Raw genomic sequence first — 23,042 nt, 5'->3', positions numbered from 1 at the left:
CTTACTCAATGGCAGCACCTCCAGTACAAGGAGCTGCACTTTGGGAGAGCAGGGCACATGGCCTCTCACCAGTGCGTTGCCTCTTCTTCTCATCCACATTCCCTTTCTCCTCAGAGTATTTTCATCACAGCACTAGCACTGCCAGAATTTCAATACGAACAACCATATCTGAATTAATTAGTTTTACAAAATATGTTTATTGGTAGCATTCCCAAGTTGTTAGGTTACTTACTGACTGTCAGGCAACGCTACAAGTTACCACTTACAGAAATACCCAGGGAAAACAGCCCCTCATCTAGAGCCACAAATGCACTGAATAACCACTGCTGCTTATCCAGTGGTGAGTATAAAATTTATCTTTTGTCTTGATAAGAACAGGGATGTAAGCCTCAAGCTGTCTTTTAGAAAGCAGAAAAATAACCTACAAGTTAGTTGCAAAGAGCTTTCAACTGTGAAGCAAAAGAATATTGTCCTCAGACCTCTGCAATTTTTACAGTCACACAAACAGTAAGAAATTTAAATCACAATTGTTTTAACCAGTATCACAATGCAGAAGGTTACTGGCAACTGCAAGTTTGTCAAAAATTATGTGTACTGTATGCCAGCAGTGGACTGGCACACATATGTATCTAGACCTTGGCAGCTGACAGAGGAAAAGCAATATTCCACACTACAGCCATCAGGACTCGAATGGCAGAGACTGGGATGGAGACAAGAAAGAAGAGGAAGAGCAGAAGCTAAGGAGCACTGGGACAGAGCTTGGATACAGCAGGTACGGTCTAAGCAGAAAGCAGTATTTAATAAAGTTGAACCTGGAAAGGAAGGATCAGTGGGAGAAAAATGCCAGTACACCTTTTACTGGCAGTAGCTGGGTATGCAGGAGCTCCAAGCCATTCATTTACTTTTTCAGTGAACGGCACAAATACAGGAGAGCTTGCAGGAAACAGCACTACAGGTTTTAGAAGTAAAACTGATCTGGTTTTACATGATACATTTGTTTTCAAATATATTTATACCTCAAAGTTACACATATCAAAATTTAAAGATTTCTAAAATGCAATTTGCACAACTTAAATTTCCTGTAAGTCTTTAATCTTGCATTCTTATTTACCAACATTGACAGTCCTGTAAAAGCACAGAATTTTCTGTGCTTCTGGTACTTCACATAGAACAGACTGAAACACTATTAACAGTCACAGTAAGATTCAAAATATGTTAAAATATTGTTATTCACAAATATTAAGTTAATACAAAACAAGCTAAAATAATTTCAACCCAAGCTGCTGTTCGTAATGCAAAACTGGAGTTCCTCTTTCACTGTGACAATTTTCTTGATCCAAGCATTTGTGTCTTCTTTTACCCAAGAAGAAAAAGAGAAATGGCTTATCAAGTCAATGACAAGTCTACAGCTCTCATGAAAAGATACCACAATACGACCATGAGTCCATTTTGAATAAAGTAAGCGTTTTTAGCCAAGAAATGCACTACCTGAATAGGACAATGATTCCAATTTTCTCCACTTGTAAGATTTTGGAAGGGCTGTTCATGAATTTCTTGGAAGGGCTCAGAAAAGAGAAGTGTTTGTTTTTAATAAGGCTACATCTTGAATGTTTCAAGACTTTGTATTTTTCCCTTCGAGGTTCAATTCTCACAGCTGTAGGAGGCTGTCATCCACATAATTGGCTTCAAAAGTTCCTCCAGGCCCTTGATATATTTCCTATGGCTAATCTTGCTGTGAGTAATCTCCTTCAAATATCCTGTTCACATGAATTATCTTGATTAACAAGCAAGGTTAACAAAAAAACTCTTTAACTTGCTGACATGATTTTCCTTCCACAAAATCTGTCAATCCTGCTCTTTTGTTCCAGCCATTGCTTTCATGTTAGAAGTGAATTGTTTTCCTACTATGCCGAATCTATTGACAAATCCATTCTCCAGGGCAATAGGATAATCAAGGTTATGCCATCTTTGCACCAGATATTACCGACTGATCTGCTTCTTACCTTATAAAATAAAAAAAATACCTTACAGGGCTTTTCTCATCATGACCATCAGTGTCAGAATATTGAATAGATCTATCATACCTGGATGCAAGTTTAACTCCTCCGATTTTTAAGCCAATTTCTGAATTACAGCTTGCATACAAATTCATCCAAGTTGAACAAAAAGCCCTTCTCAAGCACAGTGAGCCACAGCTTACACCCTTACTCATTCAACTATATATAGAAAGTTAATAAAGCAGTGACTGTCCACCTTCTTATGCTTCCACGAGTCTATGCCTCTTTCAGGTTTGAGTCCATAGAATATTTTATTTCAAAAAGATCTGCAGAAGAAAACTAAGGTTTCCATGAAGCTCTGTTGACTCTGAAACTACTGAACGGTAGACAGTGGATGAAACGAGGCATGCAAAAGGAGTACTTAACCAACATCTTAACCAGGTTAAGCTTACAGTTGTCTACTAAAGTCTCCTCCTACCTATCAAGGTACTCATGGGGCAGATGACAGAAAAAGGACAAGTGTTGTGAGGAGGTACCAGGAAACAGTCATTAAATCATCATCACCTTCCAGTCTTAGTTATGGAGACTGAAAGTATCTCACTAACAATCAACTGTAACAGCAGTTTCTCATATAATTATTGAACAAAAGTCACTAGGCAGTTAGTTTATAACACAATCCCAATAATACCATTTTGAAGAATGATTGCCAAATAAAACAGATTAAAAACAACAACTTTACAAGAAAAGGGGGCCTTAAAACCCCGTATTGCCCAGGAAACCAGCTTCCTCTAACTGAAAAACACCGATATCCTGCTTCTCACATTTTATAAAAAACTGTTCCAGTATTCCCAGCAAAAGAACCCTAAAACATACAGAAGTTCTTTAAATATGAAATGTTCGTCAAATGCTCCAGAGGACAAATATAAAATTGAAACTACCATGTCAACATTACAAAGAGAGAACTAGGGAGTGGGGGGTGTTACAAAGTATACACAAGGACTGAGTTTCAAACTAGAATCCATTTGCTAACTATTATCTGTTTTACAAAATGCCTCCGTCTACCCGGTTCTTCCAGAATGACAATTATTCAAACCTGGCTCTTGACCTTTTCAAAGCACTAGGAGATCTCCAGACTAAAGCCTAAATTCTCATCCTTGGTAGTTATCGCCTTCCTCACATTAAGGATTCTATTTCAGTCCTCATTTTCCCCCTGGACATCTCAAAGCCATCATCAGTCTCCTGCATCACTTTTGTGCGGATGACACCTGTCTCTAACCTCACTCACCTCTGCTCATGTGTTGACACATTTACACCATATTCAACAAATCAAACAGATAAGCTTTATCTGATGCCAGTGTCTGAGCAGCAGTAAGCCTACCAAAAACCCAACTGGCTGGAAGGATGTCTCCATTCCCTTCAGCAATCTCAGAACACCTCAAGCGTGGTTTTCTTTTAATTCCCTACACTCGCCCACTGCTTTCCTGCTGCGGAAATAAAAAAAGCACAGACAAATCAGTATCCCAAACAATGTACTCTTCCATAAAGTTTATTTCACTAATATCATATAGGTACAGGATCATATGCTCATTAGGCATAGAGAGCACGGCATCAAGCTCTTCATCAGACAAAGATGAATTCTTTGAATGGACAAATGTCCTTCATATCCTCCTTTAAACTCACAATTATTTTTCTCCCATTACAGTAAAAAATATTGCCAAAGGTGGTCGGGCACTATTTTCTAAAAATCAAAGCACAGAGCGACACCAAACTGCAGCAAGTGATTTTTCTCAAAAAGAAAAAAAAAAAAAAAAAATCAATTTAGATAATTATCTTTACTATGTTATTAACATTAAATAGAAAGCTTTCAAAAATAAAGAAACTATATTTCAAAGATGATTTACACCTAATGGTATACTGTGGGTCATTTCCACTGTTACAGCTTAAGCAAAAGTAATAAAAAAAAAAACCACACAACACAAAAAACACCACAAAAACAGAAACAAACAAAAAACTTATTTTTGTTTCCTATCAAAACGAATAGCTCTGTAATACCTGAGGCAATGAGAATGAAGGCAATATTGTGTTTCCTTACAGATGTGTATTTACGCCTCCTTTCAGAACGACTCACATAATCAGGAACTTGGTTGGGGACAAGGAATAAAGCATAACAAAATATTATTTTAAATGTAATTAAAATGGTGCTAATTACAATTATGAAAGAATACTACAAAATTATCCAAGGGACTGTTTCGTATGAAAATAGCCTGTAAGTGATTGGTGACTGTGCAGCTCCCTCAACTAAAAATGTGTTATATGAGGTATTCAGACCAGGGAAAGTAACTTAAGTTTATCCCACTGTACTTACAAAAAGGAGGCAAAAAAGCATTATATTTTAAATTCTAAATTGAGGTTGGACAATGCACAAATGTAATTCGAAGGAAACAGAAAGTGAGCTGCCCTCTTCCTTCTGTTCTTGTGTCCAAGTGGTGATTCTCCTTCCCTACCCGTGTACGTGGCCTCAGAGTCCCAGGGAGGAAGCAAAGGGAGAAGGAGTTTACACGTTGCCCCAGAGTCAAAAGCATTGGCGGAAACAAAAAGGTTCAAAGATTTTCAGCATCCTTTGCACTACTTAATTGCTAACTTAGTAATTTTAGTTTGTCTAATTGTACATGTGTGCATTTATCCTTCAAAACTTCAGCACGACAATGCTCCTCTGACCTTTGAATTTTTCATTTTTTCCCCTCACTGCAATGAAGACACGGACAGGGAACAACCAGCAGAGGAGTGCATTCCCTTCCTTTTTACATGATCTCACTACGTAAGGGGACAAACACACCCCGTATACTGTAACCTGCCAACAGTTTCATCTAACAGAACTCTGTGACCCTTTCACCATCTAGGAGCTATTTTTTCATCTAGCAGATATTTTTTCCTCATTATCCATAATAAAGCTAGCTGTAATCTTGTGAACTAGCAATAACAGATCTATTTTGCCTTTTTTTTTTTTTAAAGGCACAAAAAACCTTAACGATGCTCTTAAGTGACTTATTCCTCAAGTTTAGCAAAAAAAATTATTTTTTAGCTAGGTTTTATGCAAATTTCAACTTGCCATGTCCTCACTTCTGGCACTGCTGAACTTCAGTCACTCAAGGACCATTAAGAGTTTAACAACTAGCCTATAGCTAACCAAGAACTGAGTTGAAAAATTCAGTCCTATATGTTCTTATTAGTACTTACTATGAAATTCAAGTATGTGGAAATGTATTTGAGCTGGAGTTGACATTTTTAAGTCCATCAACTCATGCCAAGTAAACGCTGCCAATTAATCTGAATTTCATAAACACCTCGGTATAGGTGCATTTGTGAAGAAAAGACAGACATTAAACTGGTATCCACTCTATTAACCTCACTGCGCTGTGTTGTGGCTGGAAGGGCAGCAGTCCTCCTCCAGCCCAGCAGCGCCAGCGCGCCGCAGCAGCGGGAGAGGAGACCATGCTGGCGAGCACCAAGGCAGCAGTCGCTGCAGGAGCGAGCCGGTGCCCCACTGCCCGTGGGAGATAAGAGTCCATCACGGAACCACCACGCAGGGGGAAAGCCTTTATTTCATTTCCTAAGAGGCAGCAGCACTTTTGGTAATCTCAACAAAAACTATCCAAACTGGGTACCAAGGCAAGTCTAAATTTTTATTTCTTTTTTTTAAAACCACTCCTGCTTAGCCTAGAAGCGCAGCTTGAATACAAATAAGCAACATGCAGCTTCAAGACATAGTGAAGTAAAATTTCTGAGTGACATACAAGGCCAAGCAGAGTATTACTCTGAGTACTCAGAGTATTACTTGAGCAAGGTCCAGCTCAGGTCAAACAGTACGCTTCAGTGAAAGCATGTCACAACATTCACTGTGTTTCAACTACGAGGTGCAGTCAGACTCCTGTCATGCGCTCTCTGTAACCGATGCTGCTGGCCTCTATTTTCTTGCTTCGCATGAAAATCACATATGCCATTAAATACAGCCTCCAACCAAATGGCAGAAGCTATGTGATCTACAGTCATATTTTTTGAGACAGGGAACTCTATACAAAACAGTTACACAGCAGGAATTATTCAAAGAGGCCCCCAAGTTAACAAGCTAACTACAAATTCTCTCATAAACTTAAAAAGCCAAACGAGATTTAAAAACCATGAAGTGCAGTACTTCACACAGAAATTTCAATGTACAGAAAAAGTGAAAGGGAATTTAAATCAAATTAGCAGAACATGTCTTCCACTATCAAACTTTAGAAAAACAATATAATAAAAATTATTTTTAAATTGTGAAAAATTTACAGTAACATCAACATGTAAGAAGGCATTTATTAAAAAAAAAAAAAAAAAGAGAGATCTTACCTTACCTTTAATAATAACAACAACTTTACATACCTGCAAGGTGGTAAAAACATGGAATCCTTCATGAGCACAGATCCAGAAAGCAGTATATACCAGCATCTTGCAATAGTCTCCGAGCTGTAAGAAAATAAATCATTGATATCTATTTTCTTCTTACAGCAACTCAGAAATATATTAGCAAAAATGTTATTGTAGTAAAATAATGATCTACCACTCTACCGATTTGGTACGTGGACTAAGAACTTTCATTGAACGCTACCAAGAATTACCTTTTTTTTAAAATGTCTACATCCAGAATGTTTCTTATACCTTACAATTTGACATTTACATCAACTTAAAAAATTATTTTATTAAAATGAAATTATTAATTTTCAGTAAAAACATTTCATTCCAGTGAAAGTGTACATAAAGCTACAAACACAGGAAAACTTCTGTTCCGTGCTAAAGTTGATCAGCAATTCAACATGGACAGTAATACTACCCGGACCTGTCAAGCGTTACAGATAAAATACGAGACCCATACATCTGACTCCTGCTTTGCATTCCTCCACCTCTGCGCTTGCATCGCATGCGGTGTTATCTCCCATTGTGCCATTCGACCCCAGACGGACGGACAGGGGATGGGCCAACGTTTCAACCCACAGCCCGTAGGTCTGCACAGAAGTTGCCGTGTTTTACTGCAGCAGATTTTGCCCCTTCCTAGAGCACTGCAATGACACCTCCCAGCTACAGCCTAACATCTCCTTCGTCCTCCAGCACGCAACCCCACACACGCACATCGCCCTGGTACTGGGGCAGGTTTGTGTCGCACACACCCACCACACGAACTAGCAGGTGGCATCTCATTTAGACTCAGGTGTACTGGAAGATGTGCCTTATACAGAAAGCTAGGATTAGCTGTAAGAGGATAAATACACCATAAGCGATGCTAAAATACGGGGGGGGAAGTTTATTTGCCTCCCAGCAGGAACCTATAAAGAACTCTAAGCTAAAATACTAATTCTAGCAATTTAGAGGAGATAGTGTTTGAGCTCCATCACTCCTCCGATACAGGATACTCCCACAAAGCAACTGGGTTCCCGAGAAAGCAGTCGGTGCCAGCTCCAGGGGAAGAGTGCCACCTACTGAGTCGTCACCACCGCTCCCACGAACCGCCGAGGTGACACTACCTGCGTTTTAATTGATCTTGGTGTGCACAGACACATCTCTGTTGTCCGTGGGAGCCGTGCTAATAATTCATGGGCACCTCTCAAATGTCAGCACCGAACTACTGCTTCAACCACCTCCCGTCAAAGCTTTTAACCAGTCTGGCCAAGCTTAAATGTTGTAAAGCCTTCTATTTACAATTACTGAAAAAGCAAGCGATATATCACAACATGCAAAACAGTGTTTTTGTTTACACTTCTGCTGAAGAACTCCAAAAAGTGATATGTACTTACCAAAAGAGAACTTGGTTGCCCTTGTACCTCTCATAGCGGGCACTTGATGACATTATTCTGAGGAAGGAGGAGAAGTTTAATTTCAATTTTAATCCCCAAAGATCATAAGCCATTAATCACCACATTTCAGCAGAATCGCTTTAAGGCTCTAAGACCTCAAATTCAACTATTTTTTTGTTCTAAACAAAGGATGTGCTTAACCATAAAATTCAAATTATTACGGTGTTCTTCATTATCCAAATAGATAATATACAGCATGTTCTCTAAGTGTTTAAATCACTCCCACACATTGGAATTACCCATAGCAACGGAACTGAAGGAACTAAAATACTTCCAACGCACTTATTGTGCTTTGTTGGCCTTCCATTTTATGTATTCTGAGATCATTCGAATGTCTGAAGCTTTAAAAAGCTTTTGTAATCTAGAGTTAACATAGGGCACTGTCTACACAGTCCTTTGTAGACAAATGGGAGTAAGGTCTGCCTTCTTTCTTAGCAAAGCTAATTAGTTTAGATTCCATGCCACGTTATTGCAGTGACTTAACTCAGCAATAGACTTGGCCAATGCTCTGCCACCTCAAAGTGCAGGCAGACAAAAGCTTTGCTCTTCTCCACAAAAATACAGCCATAGATACCAGTTGTGCTAAGCAACACTAACTAGCTCCATAGTACTTTACCTTAGCTGATGTTCCCTGAAATGTGAGAGTATGTCCAGTCCATGAAGGAAAGAATAGATAGTATTTAAGTCCTAAAAAGAAAAAGAGAGAGAAGAAAGAAAAAAAAAAAAAAAAAAAGACATGAGCAACTTCATTCACAGCATCTAATCACTTCAGCATTACCTTCTCAGATTCTGCAATAAATTACACAGACTTACAAGACATAGTTCTAGAGACAAAGCCCAAATTAGTAGATGAGTCAGGACACATGCAGACTTGAAGAACCCTATCCACACTTAAGCTGTGGAAGTGAAAAGAATGAAGTCCAACTGATACATAAAAACTTAACCTGAAAAAGATTTATTAAAAATATCTCTGAAAATATTATTTACATGAACAGATGGATAAAGCAGCAAGCAACATGTGGAATAAGCCAAACAGGACAGTCTTATTCATCTAAGGTCAGAAATTGCTGAAACCTTGTAACAACTCTTTAGAGAGCGAATTTTGCAGAATTAGTTTGCTAATAGCAAAGAACCCTAGCGAAAACCAAAACCATGTAGTCTAGCCACTATATATGGTGCAGAGAACCTCAGTACCTTTTCATAGTTATGTTTAGAGAGAAAAAGCTATTTCATGTCCACCTCAGATCTAGCTGGTAACCCTACTACAAACTCTGCTCCCATCCTACTCCCTCTCTAACTCATTCCAGTCCTTGACTGGAGGGTAACATTAGAAGTTACTCCAAAACACTCTTTGGCAAAGATGAAGACAATGAAGTTTTAGATTTGTCTCCCACCTTCCACTAGCAAGACTCATCATCGCATCAGTGCCATCCATTAGCAACCACAGAAACAAACAACTAATTTGAAGCAACAGCATTAAGACATGAAGATTATTTCACTTTAAAAATTGGACTTTACATAGAAGCTGTAATTAGGAGATACAGCTGTTTAAGCTTCTCACTAGACAGAATCCTCTTCAGTCACGAAAATATCTGTGCTGATGGTGCAGACCACATGCTAGGGAAAAGCTCACTACAGCTATTCATCATTTAATTTACTATCCTGAACAGGTGGGCTGTTAGTGTTAAATACATGCACAACAAAATCATTATATGCTGTAGCAGTCTTTCCAGCTCGGTCTTGGAAAATATGTTCTGAATTTTCAAGTGCCACATTTATACAGTGTTTACAAAAGATAAATCAGTATGAACGCTAGCCTCAAAATTTACAAAGGATTTACTTTAGAAGAGTTCTTTGGCTTAATAGTCAATGTTTAGAAATATAACGGATATAGACTGTTATATCAAATGAAAGGTCATACGTAATTGCAGGCCATGTAAAACCAATAAAACTCTGATTTTATTTTTTTTTAAATGTCGTTACCAAAACCCATGAAAATTAAACAGAAGGCCTAAATGCTTAACACGTATATTTATAAAGCACCCATTTCACACAGTCCAATCTCATTTTAATCCTGACTGTGAATTGCCACAAACTTGATTTTCTTAGTGAAACACCCAAGAGCACTAGCTATGACTCAGACTCCAAACACACCGCTTGCTTGTGGTGATCAAGCTCGAACACCAAAGCCTGTAGGAGATGGCTACCTGGCAGCCAAAGGGTCGCTCGAGGTATCAGATCCGCGCAGTTACGCAGCTCTCCCCCTTTCCGAGCAGAGAACTGCCTCAACTTCACCACTAAAAGACGTGAAGCGCGGGAATGTGGCAACAATATCCTCCAACCGTACAGTGTCTTAATAGGATCTTAGTAGTTAAAGAATTTATGGAACAACTGAAATAAAACCCATGTTCCACATTCTTCCTCCTCCACCTGGAGGTCAGCCTCTCCCAGGCCAGAAGAGTGCTCAGACAGGCAGGTAAAGGGAGGACAAGCAGCGGATGCTCTCAGCTCCTGCTGAAGCTGGGCTACCAGGCAGCCAGGGGGGAGCTAGTATTTGCTGTCACAATTAAAGCTACATTTTTCAGTCTTCATAACTCACTGCATCTACATACGCTTTCCTACATTTTCCAGTGTTTTTCTATGTAATTGAGACTAAGATATAACAGAATGTCTTTAAAATATGTTTTAGATTAGCAGTTCTACTGTCATGAGTTACAGAAAATTGTAAGCAGAACAAAAGCTTATGTTCATGTTTAATCACAATGTTTTTAAGTTGTACATATGAAACATGACCACATCCTTACTTGAGAATTATTCTCCACAGTTCCGCAGAGCACAGCCCATTAGCAGGTTAATTCAGCTTGGGCTGTCTGTCTCCTGCATTCCACCTGCAGCCAGGTTGACCAAACAGGACTACTGTACTGACCCACCATGCTTATTTAGGAGCTTGATGAATAAACAGTTGGTAAATTAAAGAGATAAACATTTGCTTAAAGGGATTCATGCCTGGAAAGCCTCCCTCAGCTCAGACTTCGGCTGCTGAGATGTGCAATGGCAGAGAGAACAGCTGAGCCAGAGCATAACACAGAAAAGGGAAGGCAAAGCTTCCTATTGCCTCATCACAGCAGAAAGCATTTAACTTACACTGGCTAGCATTACTGCTTTAATGTTGATAAGTGAAATAAGAAACATCATATCATTCACCACCCAGCCAGGTGACATTTCAACAAGCCAAACATACTAGCTACTCATGCATCAGTTTCTATAGGCATTTTTCAATCAGGATCTGTAACACTCTCCCTAAAAATAACTGACTTTTAAAGCAATCACCTCTCCTAATTAAGCAGAGCAGGTGATTTTGTCAGGTGCCACTGAACACAAGAGTTAACTCAGCAATCGTCTCCCAGGAAGGTCTGCGGGCTGCCTCTTTGCTCTGGTGCACCGAATGTTACCAATCTGATGTGTTTTACATGTCTTGTTGAAATAATGCTTTTTTTCTTTAAATTGAATCTTTAGACACCAGGTGAAATTCCTACTCTCCCTCACACGTTGCTTCAAAGCCTAACAAGGGAGGTTACATGCAGCTAATCTAGCCCAGTCTTTCCCAATAGCATGAAAATTTCGTATCAGTCGTACTTTGCGAAGTTTTCTTCATTACTCCCATCTCATTTAAGAATATGTGCTTGTAATAGCACTGAAATTATGTTTGAGAGACTACATTTAGAGGCTCAGTTTATATTTTTGCAAGCAAGGAACATAATTTAGTCCCACCACAGCTGGAGGCAGCGAGCAGGCGATGACGGGCAGGTGCTGCAGCCACCTCGTGGACAGACACTGCCAGCCCAGCAGCACCGCACACCCAGAAAATCCTCCGTCAGCAATGAAAGCATTCATTTCTTTAATTCAAGGTTTATAAAACTGAAAATAGGATTAGAAGCTGTTATTTTGAAAAACGGATTTATGTTGCCACACCAGTTATAAATAGCAGACAGACACATAACCACAGTACAAAGGGTAAAAGTAATTTTCACAGATGCCCACTATGAAAAGAAAGGGCTATAAAAGGATGATGCCAAAGGGCAACAATCAGCATTACAACAGCAGAACACAGAGTATTTGCTGCGAAGTTACAGACCCTTCCCTATAATCTCTTTACGTACTTCTTTCTGCCAAAACCCAACCGAAACACAATTATTGATGAAAAACAATTTCTCTGCATGCTCCGAACTAGGGACCAAGGTCAACATTATTTTATTTTGTAATCTTTATTTTCAGAGCTTTTGATCAGCTGAAATAACAGCTGAAACCAAAGCACAGTATCTACCTTCAAATGGTATGCCCACAGATATTCTTCAATATTTGACAGAAAACTACCTTGCCTAGGTTATTTAAGGAGAAATTAACTCACATTTTTCTATCCAACTAGCTAAAACTGCGGCTCCAGTGAGCCAAGGGAAGGAGGGGAACTGGGCAAAGAGTAGAGGGAAGCAGGCAGGAGTTGTTAATTTTGCTAGGTTTCTAGACTACAGAGACACGAAACATGAACACTGCGACCACAGTGATCCTGCACAAAGCTGCCCAGGATGGCTTATTTTCTTTGCCTCCAGTTCTCACAGCACCAAGTTCACAAGCTGAGGTGTTCTCAGCTGCTACGTTTAAAAAGCAGAGAACGTGTTTCTTCATATTCTTCACATCAAAGAGCACACTGTATAAAATAGAGTGCGTTCAGTGCAGAAATCAAGGGATTGCTCTGCGAATGGCACTGTTATCACCAAACCTGACCACAAGGAAAGCATGGCCCAGCACCGATACGCCAGCAGCCCCCAGTTTCATTCAGCAGCAGCTTTTATCATCCCTGACACACACATCCTTCTGACAAAAAGCTAAACCAGCTGCTAAACCAAAGGCAGTGTAAAAACATGGAGATTTTAGTAACAATAGAATGTTATATAAATCAGCTTTCTTTTACAGTAACATCCTCATCCCGATACGCTATGAAGTGAGCCACTTAAATAACTAGACCACTTTTCATTTTCCCTGCCAGATGCCAACCCACATAATTACCACAAGATGCCACAACTGTAGAATAAGGGAAAATAAAAGAAGCACCAGTAGAATCATCTGAAAACTCATCACACAAAAGCAAACTCAGGTAACTACTACCATCACCCATCTACCCCAAAACACTTCTATTTGAAAGTAATTTGCTACGTTTTTTGTTTGGTTTGTTTTTTTTTTTTTTTACAAGGATGGTGAAATATTAGTTTCTTCATTGCTAAGATGTAACTTTTAAAAACAAAGAAGTCAAGTCGGCAAAAAAAGTCATCACGAGAATAAAATCAAACCTCAAAATTGGTGGGGAAGTGGTGATCATCCTTAGTTTTGTTATCAGCATCTTTTATAAAATATAACCACGATCTGGATGCTTCCAAACCAGTACCACAGCACAGAAGCACCAAGCACTGCTGGAAGCAATCCTCTCCCACTAAAGCCGCCTCTACTTCAGCAGCACACCAAGCAATACAATGGCCTGTGTACCCTTTTATTAATCCAGGGAACTTGCTGAAGCATAGATTACTAGTGTCCTGAGGCTAAAGTGATTTACACAGCTGCCTTTGAAGTGTATTTAAGTTAACTTTTAACAATTTAATGTCCATCCTCAATAAGTAGTTTATCCCTGCCTCTCTGTCACCTGAGCTGACGAGCAAAATTAGTGAGTTTGTATTGTTTCCTTCTGCTTCACCCTCTTCTCTCCCAATCTTTCGCCTTTAATCCAAGGAGCAACTTTACAAAGCTTGGAATTAAGGATCCAATGGAACAACGGTCATCTTAAGTATGGAGTTCTGAATACAAAGTTTTCCAACCAACCAACAACAAATCCAGCCGCCAATACAACTGTAATTCACAGGAACTGTATTCACATGCTCTAAGTCCACAATAAGGTCCAAGACAAATTCCCCTGCAGAGTTAAAAGTGGGCAAAAGCAGTGTGAGGCTCTGAAATGGGGATGAAATGATTGCATCAAGAGCAACTTTGCTATTCACAAACATAAAATGAGAACCTGATGCTTCACTTGATGTGACCCCAGCCAGGTGTTCCAGTAACACATGATTATTTTAAAACACTAAGCAGGAAATCTGTTCTATTTCTAAGGAAAATAAATTGTTCCGAAATGACCTCATAGCTGCAAATTCTGATAAATCTCACAAAGAGCCATCCTCAGCAATAGCACTGAGGTACCAGGGAAGCTGAGGAAACCATAAATCCCCCCAGACTCCCTTTAGCACTGCCCGGTATGTTATGTGCTTCGTGTCGTATGAAAGGGGAGAGGCAGCACAGTCCCCAAACAGCTGCATCCAGCCATGGCCACCCTGCGCTGACGGCGGGACAGCTGCTCGCTGCAGCAGGGCCAGGACTCGGTGATCCAGTAGACTCCTTCAAGCTCCCAGATCCCAATGAACTTGGACTTCCTAGGAGCCCTAGATCACATTGACCTTTAAATGAGGGGTCTCAAAGAATGCAGACTAGCAGGTATTATTCAGCCAGTCCAGAGTTTTGCACAGGGAATGAGAAAGGAGCAGAAACTTGCACAGCAGTACCAGCACTTCAAAGCCGCACATAAGAAACAGCTGCGTCAGCAAGTTCCAGACAGATTGCTCTCACATGCAAACCTGTCCCAAAGAGCTACGCAAAACCTGTCTCTCAATTCCACCCCAAACACATTAAATTCCTGTTGCAAGAACATATGCTTGGCTCACTCGAGGCTCCCCACACCCAACCCACACGGGCTGCCAAGCCACCCAGGATTCCCTGGTTCACATACAAGAACCTGCTTCTTACAGAAGCGCAAAGGATAGCTGACAAGATTTTGCATTCATGCTTTTCCCAAGGTAAGACAAGACAGTTGCCAGGACGCATATTTTATATGCTTCAGAGCAAACAAAAATGTTAGTATCTTCTACAGACCTCTTACAGATTCAGCTGTATTACAGATAATATACTTTAAAAGAAACAGACATACATTTCTGCCTTTGAAACAGTTAAACCGCATGGTAACAGCTTCCCAAATTCCACTGACATTCAGAAAGACCATCAGGTACAAAATCTTCCAGGGAAGGAAGCTGCATGGTTGAAAGCTGCCACAGCCTCCTTATTTGTTTGTTACAGAGAGCTGCTGCTTTCTCTTCAGTGCTCTGACCAGAAAGCACCAAGCAGAAAACAAGGCTGGAAACAAACTTCCAATAGAATCAAGCACTCATTTGCTATCAGGACAAGGATTTTAACATGCTCTTGGACAGTGGCTGAACTTCTCTGTATTAAATTTGTTATTTAAAGTCCCTGGATTTCAGTAAAGCAAGCAGAAGTCATTCTTGGAGCACGGAGAGCAGGTTGTGTAAGCTGTACCTAGGAGGCTTTCCTCCAGCCTGCTGCCATTACTTGCTTCACAGTGATTCAGCAGGCTCCTTATACAGATTGAATGCATCTTTTATTAGGAATCCTGTCAGGCTCAATAAAGACTCTGTCACCCTTAGGGGGGTGTAGCAGAAGAGAGGAAATGTTACTCAGCATGGTTTATGGTTTTCATTGCTTCCCTTCCTGTTACTTCATTGAAGGCTGGAATCCGCGCTGTTTCCTTTATTCTCTGTTTAAGGCCAATTGTAAAAATAGTACTCCCAAATTCTTTCCTGATAATGTAATACCAGAAATAAAAATACAGAAACATGCTTAAGTTCTCTGATCCACGTTTTCCATATTCAGATATCTATACAGCAAATTCACCAACCTTAGTGACGCTGGTTCAAGAAACCCAACCTACATACCCGAAGCCAGATGATACACACCATCAGATACCCCTGAAACTTGCGGGAGGAACGGTCAACTACATTTAAAAGTGCATAGCAGAGCATATGGCCCCTTGGCTAAAAGGAAGATGATGAGATGAACCAGAAAGCAACTCCTCCATCCTAATTATTTACTCTCCCTGTTCAGGGGCATAAACATTTGACTTCAATGAAAGTGCAAGTGGTGCAAAAGAACATCAGCTCAGGACTCTTCACTTAGACTAACAATTTCCTTTGAAGTATCCTCCTATTTAGCTGGAGGCCATTTAAAAAAAAAAAAAAAAAAAGATTTAAATACAAGCATTGAGGCACTATTAGGAAGGAGAAAGGATGGATCAGTCAGGTGAATGAAAATGTTCTCAAAAGACTTTAACAAAGTATCTTGCAGAGAACCACATAGTTTAAGTAGCACTCATAAGGAATGAAGCGTCATCATACCATCTAAGAAACACTACCAATTAAAAAAGCCCAATCAAACTACCTCTCATAGAGCACACTAGCAGCAAACTCCTGCATGATCTTAAATCACTGCCCGAGACTGCACCCAATAACATTTGTATAAAATAAACTAGTTCAGCTACTTCAGAGCCATATTCTATTATTCAGAAAAAACAGCATATATTCCATAAAGAAGTTTTCCATCTACATTAACAGGAGAAGGTTTTCTGGCCTCAGTTGCCAGTCTACTCACTATAGGCATTTTGAGCAATGCTGAGTTCTCCTAGGACCTTGCTAAAAATCATAATTCCTTTATTATGATTTTGTAACAGATGATCACTACACCTGATCCACTGAACAGCTTCAAACGACCAAGAACTTGATGTCTCAGATTTATCATCTTTCATATGTTCACAACCTCCTGGTGCACATGTCCATCAGCTACGGACCATATTATGACCACAACACAGGACTCCTGCCTAAACTCTAAACTTCACATTTATCCATATAGATGACAGGTACTGTTTTTTTCCAAATGAGGAAATGTCAGTCTAGTTATTATAGTATCTTTATACAGGAGAAAAGAGATAAAAAGGGACTTCATTTCAATCTCTTGTAAATCCAGGAAGCAATTAAAATTGACAGCATCAGTTAATAACAGTATAGCCACAAATAGGAAACTAAAATCTGGGTCTTGTTTTTGCAGACTGTCAGAAGTAACATTTGCACGCTTGGATTTTTACCTTTTTTTTTTTTCCTGCAGAAGTAGCAAGTCTCTCGATGGGGCTAATACAGTTTCCTTATATATTATTACCTTATATTTCCTTATAACATGCACACAGAGCTACAAGCACAGACTTAAGAATTACATTCTACTCCTAGGAACAGAAGTATCCTCAACAGAATTTGAAAAAGCCAGATCTTGTTTAAGAACAGAGGCTCTAGAACCACTATTACAGTTTATTTATAGACTGGAAGTACCTCTATTCAGCAGAATACTTCTGAAAATTTAAAAAAAAAAAAACACCAAACCTGAAACACATAAGCAAAGTATTTCTACATGAAAATAAAACAAAAAGTTTCTCTACTCACCAATAGCTCCCCACACCCAATACAGATAAACACCTTCCACCTAAGAACCCTGGACTATGTTGATATAAGACTTTGGTAGAAAGAAAAACATTTAAAGGAATGAGGGAGGGGAAATTTTATATTATTTTTACTGCTGTTTCATCACACCGAGTCAGCATTTCTGGAACCGTGACTTCGCCAGAGAAGAAACTTCCTTTGGAAAAGCTGATTTTGCAGAGTGAAATACCAAGGGCCCTGAACTGGAGAGACGGGAACATCAAATGTCATTGCTTCAAAGCAAGCAGCTTACGGAGACTTTTGAATATCTGAAGCACAGTTCAGCCCTTATCACAGTTCAGAACAAAAGTACAGCTATGAAAAAGTTATCTTCAAGTAAAATATTACCATAAAAGTTCCCAGACACTCATTACTTAGTTTTAAAATATCTTTCAGACTCATATGCTGATAAAAGAAAGCCAAAAGCAAGCTGCCTTGAAAACACTGAACTCCTAGAGTTCAATAAGATGGGAAGCTCAGAATATCCAAAATTAATCTCAACACTTACATCTACCAAAGAGCAGGATTTTATACCAAACATTTTTCAGTAAGAGATCAAATACCATAAAAGCAGCCTCCTTAGCCAGGCTCTTGAAAAGTCGCCCAAAATCAACAAGCAAAACAGGCAATTTCAGGCTTCCAGTTCAATCAACACTTTGCTAGTCGAGCAGCTGAGTACTTGTGAAAATTAACAATCTCCCTTCCAGAAGACAAGCATCTATCACATAGCAATATTTCGGTTAACCCTTTTTTGTCATAACTCCAAACATACCAGCTTGCCTGATTCACAAAGAAACTCCCTGCTCTTTTAAGAGAAGCAGGCAAGAAAGTACCAACGTCTGAAATTTCCTTTTAAGAAAAAAAGGAATCGTGGTAGGAAAGGTCAGAACACTGAAATGCTAAGAAAAAAGGTAGATTCTTATTAAATAAGAAATTTGGTACAGAAACCTGGGGATGAGGAGAGAGGAGGTGCAGGATGAAATCCAAAGGTCAATTCTATGCCTATCGGTAATGACAACTTGGGAGTATGTCTGTATGCAACTTTGTCACGTTGAACGTCTGAGTTCATTACCTATATATGACTTTGCTTGTACTGTAGAGAATGCTGTAGTTTTTGTTCACTTTCCTCCCTCTTGGACTAGAGCTCCATGGGCTACTAATGGAGATTCAAAGTACTTTTTTTACTGAAACATAATCCTGTTAACTCTAAAGGAGCTCCTGTTCTAAAAGATCAGCTCCAGGATAGGTGCTGCAGGCAGGCACAGAGGCAGAGGTAATCCTGTCTACCCAAACACAAACGGGTCTCACAGACATGGCAAGGAAGAATGAGCCACATACAACGATGAGATAGGTAGGTAGATAACCAGGCAGACAGATAGCTAGCTAACAGTAATACATACATACAAATGGAGGAACATGTGCTGTTCTGAAAACTATTACTGCCTGCTTCCCGCCCCCAAATAAAGCACTATGCAACCGTTGTTTCACGTTTAACACACACACACTCCGTTGTAAGTATTTCCTCACTCACTTTCATCATGCTTTGCCCAATGTACCTCTGCAGCAAGCGAACGTTACTATCAAGGTCCCATAACTACTGCTCCTGTTCAACAGGTATCTCAGGCAGAGAAAGACTAACAGAATAACAACATTTTACTAGTTTGTTTCCACCATATTAATCGTCAGATTTTTATACAAATGGATAAGGATATTGTTATTTTTATAATGGCACATTTATGCTTTTACAGTATATAATTTCATATTTCTTTGTGAATTCAAGAAAGCAAAGATCATGTCTGTCAGGAAATTAAGTCCTGCTTAATAAATAATAGTGAAGACAAAACAAGATCTATCAATATTGTAGCTTAAGTCACCCACTCAGTATCTAGGTTAATGGACAGAAATACAGCTCTACAAACTGTCTCAAAATGATTTAGGGCATCAGTAAAATATTACAGTCACCACACTGCTTCCAGCTAGAATATTCTGTGTTTTCTGTTCAACGTTGATGACGATGCACCAGCACGTTAGAAAAAACCATGAGAATAGGATTATAATTAGAGAATAAAATACCACACAAAAGTAAAGCTCTCCTACAACCTTTTTCAATAAAACCACTGGAGGAAAAAGAAAAATCAAGCTCCAGCTATTTTTTTCTCATAATAATGCCACTACAAACTACAAAGGAATTCCTGTAGAGGACAACAGTAATATGTTTACCAGTAATTCCTCCTGCATCCTGGTATTACAGTACCTAAGCACTACCAAATAGAGCAATCCAGGAAAGTTACTGTAATTTACAGTAGGCTATATCCCTTAGAGAAGTTGTAAATTATCTCAATGCAGATTCCCACAATTAAATTCTACTACTGCCACAACTGCTACAATAGCCTCTCACATGCAGAGAAATGCTAACATGCCTGTGTACATGTGTATCCATATGTTGGCAAACATACATATATCCCTCACCAAACAGAAGAGTGTAATCAGTAGGTCTTAGCATCTTTGCTTGTAGCAAAAAAATAAGCCAGATTTACCCTACTGCTACATTTGAATGCAAATCACCACAGCAAAACTCTAAAAACTGACACTCTGCCACTGCTTTAAGGTCTACTTTTGTACTTCTCAACAATATCTGTGCCATAAACCACAACGAAGCTTACGGATCCAAACTGAGGAGTTGTATGAATATGTATACGTATTCATATATCTAGGTCAACAGGTTTCAAGTTTGAAATCAACATAAATATCAGAGGTACAGATACCTGTGTAGTTCCCTAGTAAATACAATTGATCATCAATGCATAATCTTACAAAGGGAATAATTCTAATTAAGAAATTCAACAGCTTCAACATTAAGAGAAACAACAAAGAAGTGTACTGCCAGGGACTGAATCAACCGCAAGATAAAATTGTTACTCAGGAATTTCTAGCTCCAAATCCTGCAGGCACCCAGCTTCCCAAAGTGCAACAAACATCATGACTAGCATCCACTGGATTACAGACAAGATGCAGAGCAACGGCCTCCTCCACCTCTGTACTGAATCAAACAGGTACTAGTTGATTACACGTGAGAAGGGCTGCTTCGGTTCGGTTGTAGTGTATGAGATGATACAGAAACCTCTTCTACTTCAACCTGCCATTCCATCCTTAGAAAGACTAAAAACTTTAGAGGCTGTAATTACCTTTGCATACAAACCCAAAACAAGCCAATTTCAGCTTTCTCATTCCTATGAAACCATCAACACTAATTTGTAATGCAACACACCAGAGATTCCTCCAACACCTCACTCTTCCAGTGTTATTCAACCACAGCCTCTATGGAGGTATAATAAACCTGCTTTTAAACAAATCGGTGTTTCATCTAAAAAGACTTCTGCTTTCAGAGAGCAAGACTACCATTATTCACTGAAGATGAAAAAAAAAAACACAAAACCCTAATACTAAACTTAATCTGAGTATCAAAGTTCGGTTTATAAGCAGCAATGCAATGCACTAATTTAAGACTCAGACTTCTGACTCATCAGCTCACATTAAAGGAGAAGATTCGTAAAAGGTGATGAAAGGCAAAGCCTGGACCCAGCAGCAGAATGCCGCAATAAAAGATTACAACACCACGATCTCTGGACAGTCATGCTTGTGACTACAGACACAGAGAACATACATTCTAGACCCCAGTGCATGCCCCCAGGAGAAACAAAAGCATCCGGTATTGCAGTTAAAGACATTTTACACAACAATGCTGAAAATTAAGACACCTTTGCTGCATTTTCTTGAAAAGCAGTGCGTTTAGAGTGTATTAGCCTCTCATTCAAGCAGTTAGTCCACTGCAATACTTACTAGGTACGCTCTGTACAAGTGTCAGGAGTGGAAGACCTGTTACCTAAAGCAGCTCACTTTATTACAGAAGCATTCACAACTGTGAGATCTACATAATTATTTCAGATAAAAATACATTAAAAAAAAAAGGTTTGACTAGAGCTTGGGAAAAATCAAAGCAACATTACTGTTAGTGATTCTAAACACTGAACTCCATGACCTCCAAATTCTATGTAGCCAGATTTACTGGTTTTGAGAAACCTAAACCAAGTGCAAGGGAAATTCTCTGCTTTTCTTAAAAATATGGTTGTGATCAGCTCTGACTGGTTATGCAGCATCTCTTAACTACAGGTCTGCTATACTGCATAATCCCCTTTTTTTAGCTAATGTGCATAAGGGAGAAAAGCAAAACAAAACAAAGTTCTTCTCTTGAGCTGTCAACTCCACCCAGAAGTGCAACCCAATGGCACAGAAATCAGGCTGACATGGTAGGCTAGCACAGACACGCAAACTAAGAGATCTTTCCTAACGATCACACGGGATGGATTATGCCCCTTAATTTATGTACTAAGACTGCCCATCAGTTAGGAAGAACCAGCACATTTTGAGGACTCCACCAAGCATCTTGTAAGCCACATATAATGGCATCTATGGAAGAGTTTGCTGAAGGAAGCCTTACCATCCAACACAAATGGAAGTAACAGATATATTTGACAGGAGGTCAGTAGTCTAACCTAGGACTGCCAGTTTCCTTCCTACTTCAAATGGGAAACAGGAACAGAAACTCCTTCTGCAACAGTTGGGAAAGACCACTTCTACTTAGCCAAACCAATGCAGCCTACGGTAGGCTGGACAATGTTACACAGAACCCTGAGAACGTAGGGTAAAGTAAATCAGATTTAAGTAGAATATCTTCCCTAGATAACCCACAATACTGAGTGGCCACTGGCAAACACAACCCTTTGTGACAAGAGCATAGAAAACCTCCCAGAATCAATGTGAAACAGCAGAAGTGATCCCATCACCTTTTAACGCTAAATACACAGTACAGTTTACAAACGCAGACCTCGCTCTCCAGCTCTTTCAAAAGCAAATTGCCAAGGTGAAAAACATTACAACAGCTCTGGAACTATCTCTTTGTAGGAATTCATATTTGGCCAAAAGGCCAAACTGTATGTGCCTGCAACACAACGCAACACCACAAGAATTCTTTCCCTCCAGACCAAAAGGACCAACATTTGAGGCTCATTATTAATCAGCCTTTGGAGGACAGGCTGCTTAAATGTCAATGCTTTAATCAGGCACAAAAAGATAACAAAGAGAGAATCCCTTAAGGCAGTTATTTTTGTTCTATTCGGCAAGAATTTGCTAGACTCTCTTAATGTGCTAAAAGATAACCAATAATTAGCAGAGCTAAGGAACCTAGAGAAACCAGATGCAGAATGCTAAGTAATTTGTGCGTGCTTCCCTGAACTAAGGGTATTTCCAAAATACTGTATTGAAATCATCAAAAGAGGAAGAAGGGTATATCAGAGTTTCATTAAACAAAGGAAAACCCTCTATATTTTAAGCCTGAGGTCATTGAACAAGAAGACCTCCTAGTTTTAGAAATAGCTCGTCTGGCAATACTAGCACGAGCAAAACCATTTTATGGTAACAGCAGGCCTCTTACAAGAAAGGACATCAGAGCTCCGGACGTCCTTTATAGGTGTGCTGTCCAATACACTTCTCGATGAAAACTAATCTTTGCACATGCTTGGGGGAGTGGGGAGAAAGCCTGCAAACTGGAAGTTTATCCAGAATGCATGGTCCTCGGAAGTACACAGATTTTTTGCCATTGCCAAGACCACCACAAGCCACCTTTTAACGCCAACAGACTTGTTTCCACCTTAAGACTGCCAGCTCTTTACACTCTTGTGATGCCAGTATAAGCACAG

At 39.5% G+C, this 23,042-nt stretch overlaps 1 protein-coding gene across 7 annotated transcripts in view; it reads right to left on the bottom strand.

Moving 5' to 3' along the window:
- Positions 1-23,042, bottom strand: part of RAPGEF6 (Rap guanine nucleotide exchange factor 6) — a 133,773-nt gene that overhangs the window by 97,645 nt on the left and 13,086 nt on the right. For all 7 annotated transcript variants that reach the window (XM_052816462.1, XM_052816464.1, XM_052816457.1 and 4 more), the window contains 3 exons: positions 8,496-8,566; positions 7,820-7,876; positions 6,414-6,497 (listed from right to left, as the gene is read on the bottom strand). In XM_052816462.1, coding sequence (XP_052672422.1) covers positions 6,414-6,497; positions 7,820-7,876; positions 8,496-8,566 — 212 coding nt within the window. The remainder of the gene's footprint in view (positions 1-6,413; positions 6,498-7,819; positions 7,877-8,495; positions 8,567-23,042) is intronic.

The sequence above is a fragment of the Harpia harpyja genome, chromosome 20 (genome assembly GCF_026419915.1).
Source record: "Harpia harpyja isolate bHarHar1 chromosome 20, bHarHar1 primary haplotype, whole genome shotgun sequence".
In the NCBI taxonomy this organism is placed as follows: Eukaryota; Metazoa; Chordata; class Aves; order Accipitriformes; family Accipitridae; genus Harpia; species Harpia harpyja.
The sequence above is the reverse complement of the archived record's forward strand: the minus strand, read 5'-3'. Positions and strand labels throughout refer to the sequence as shown.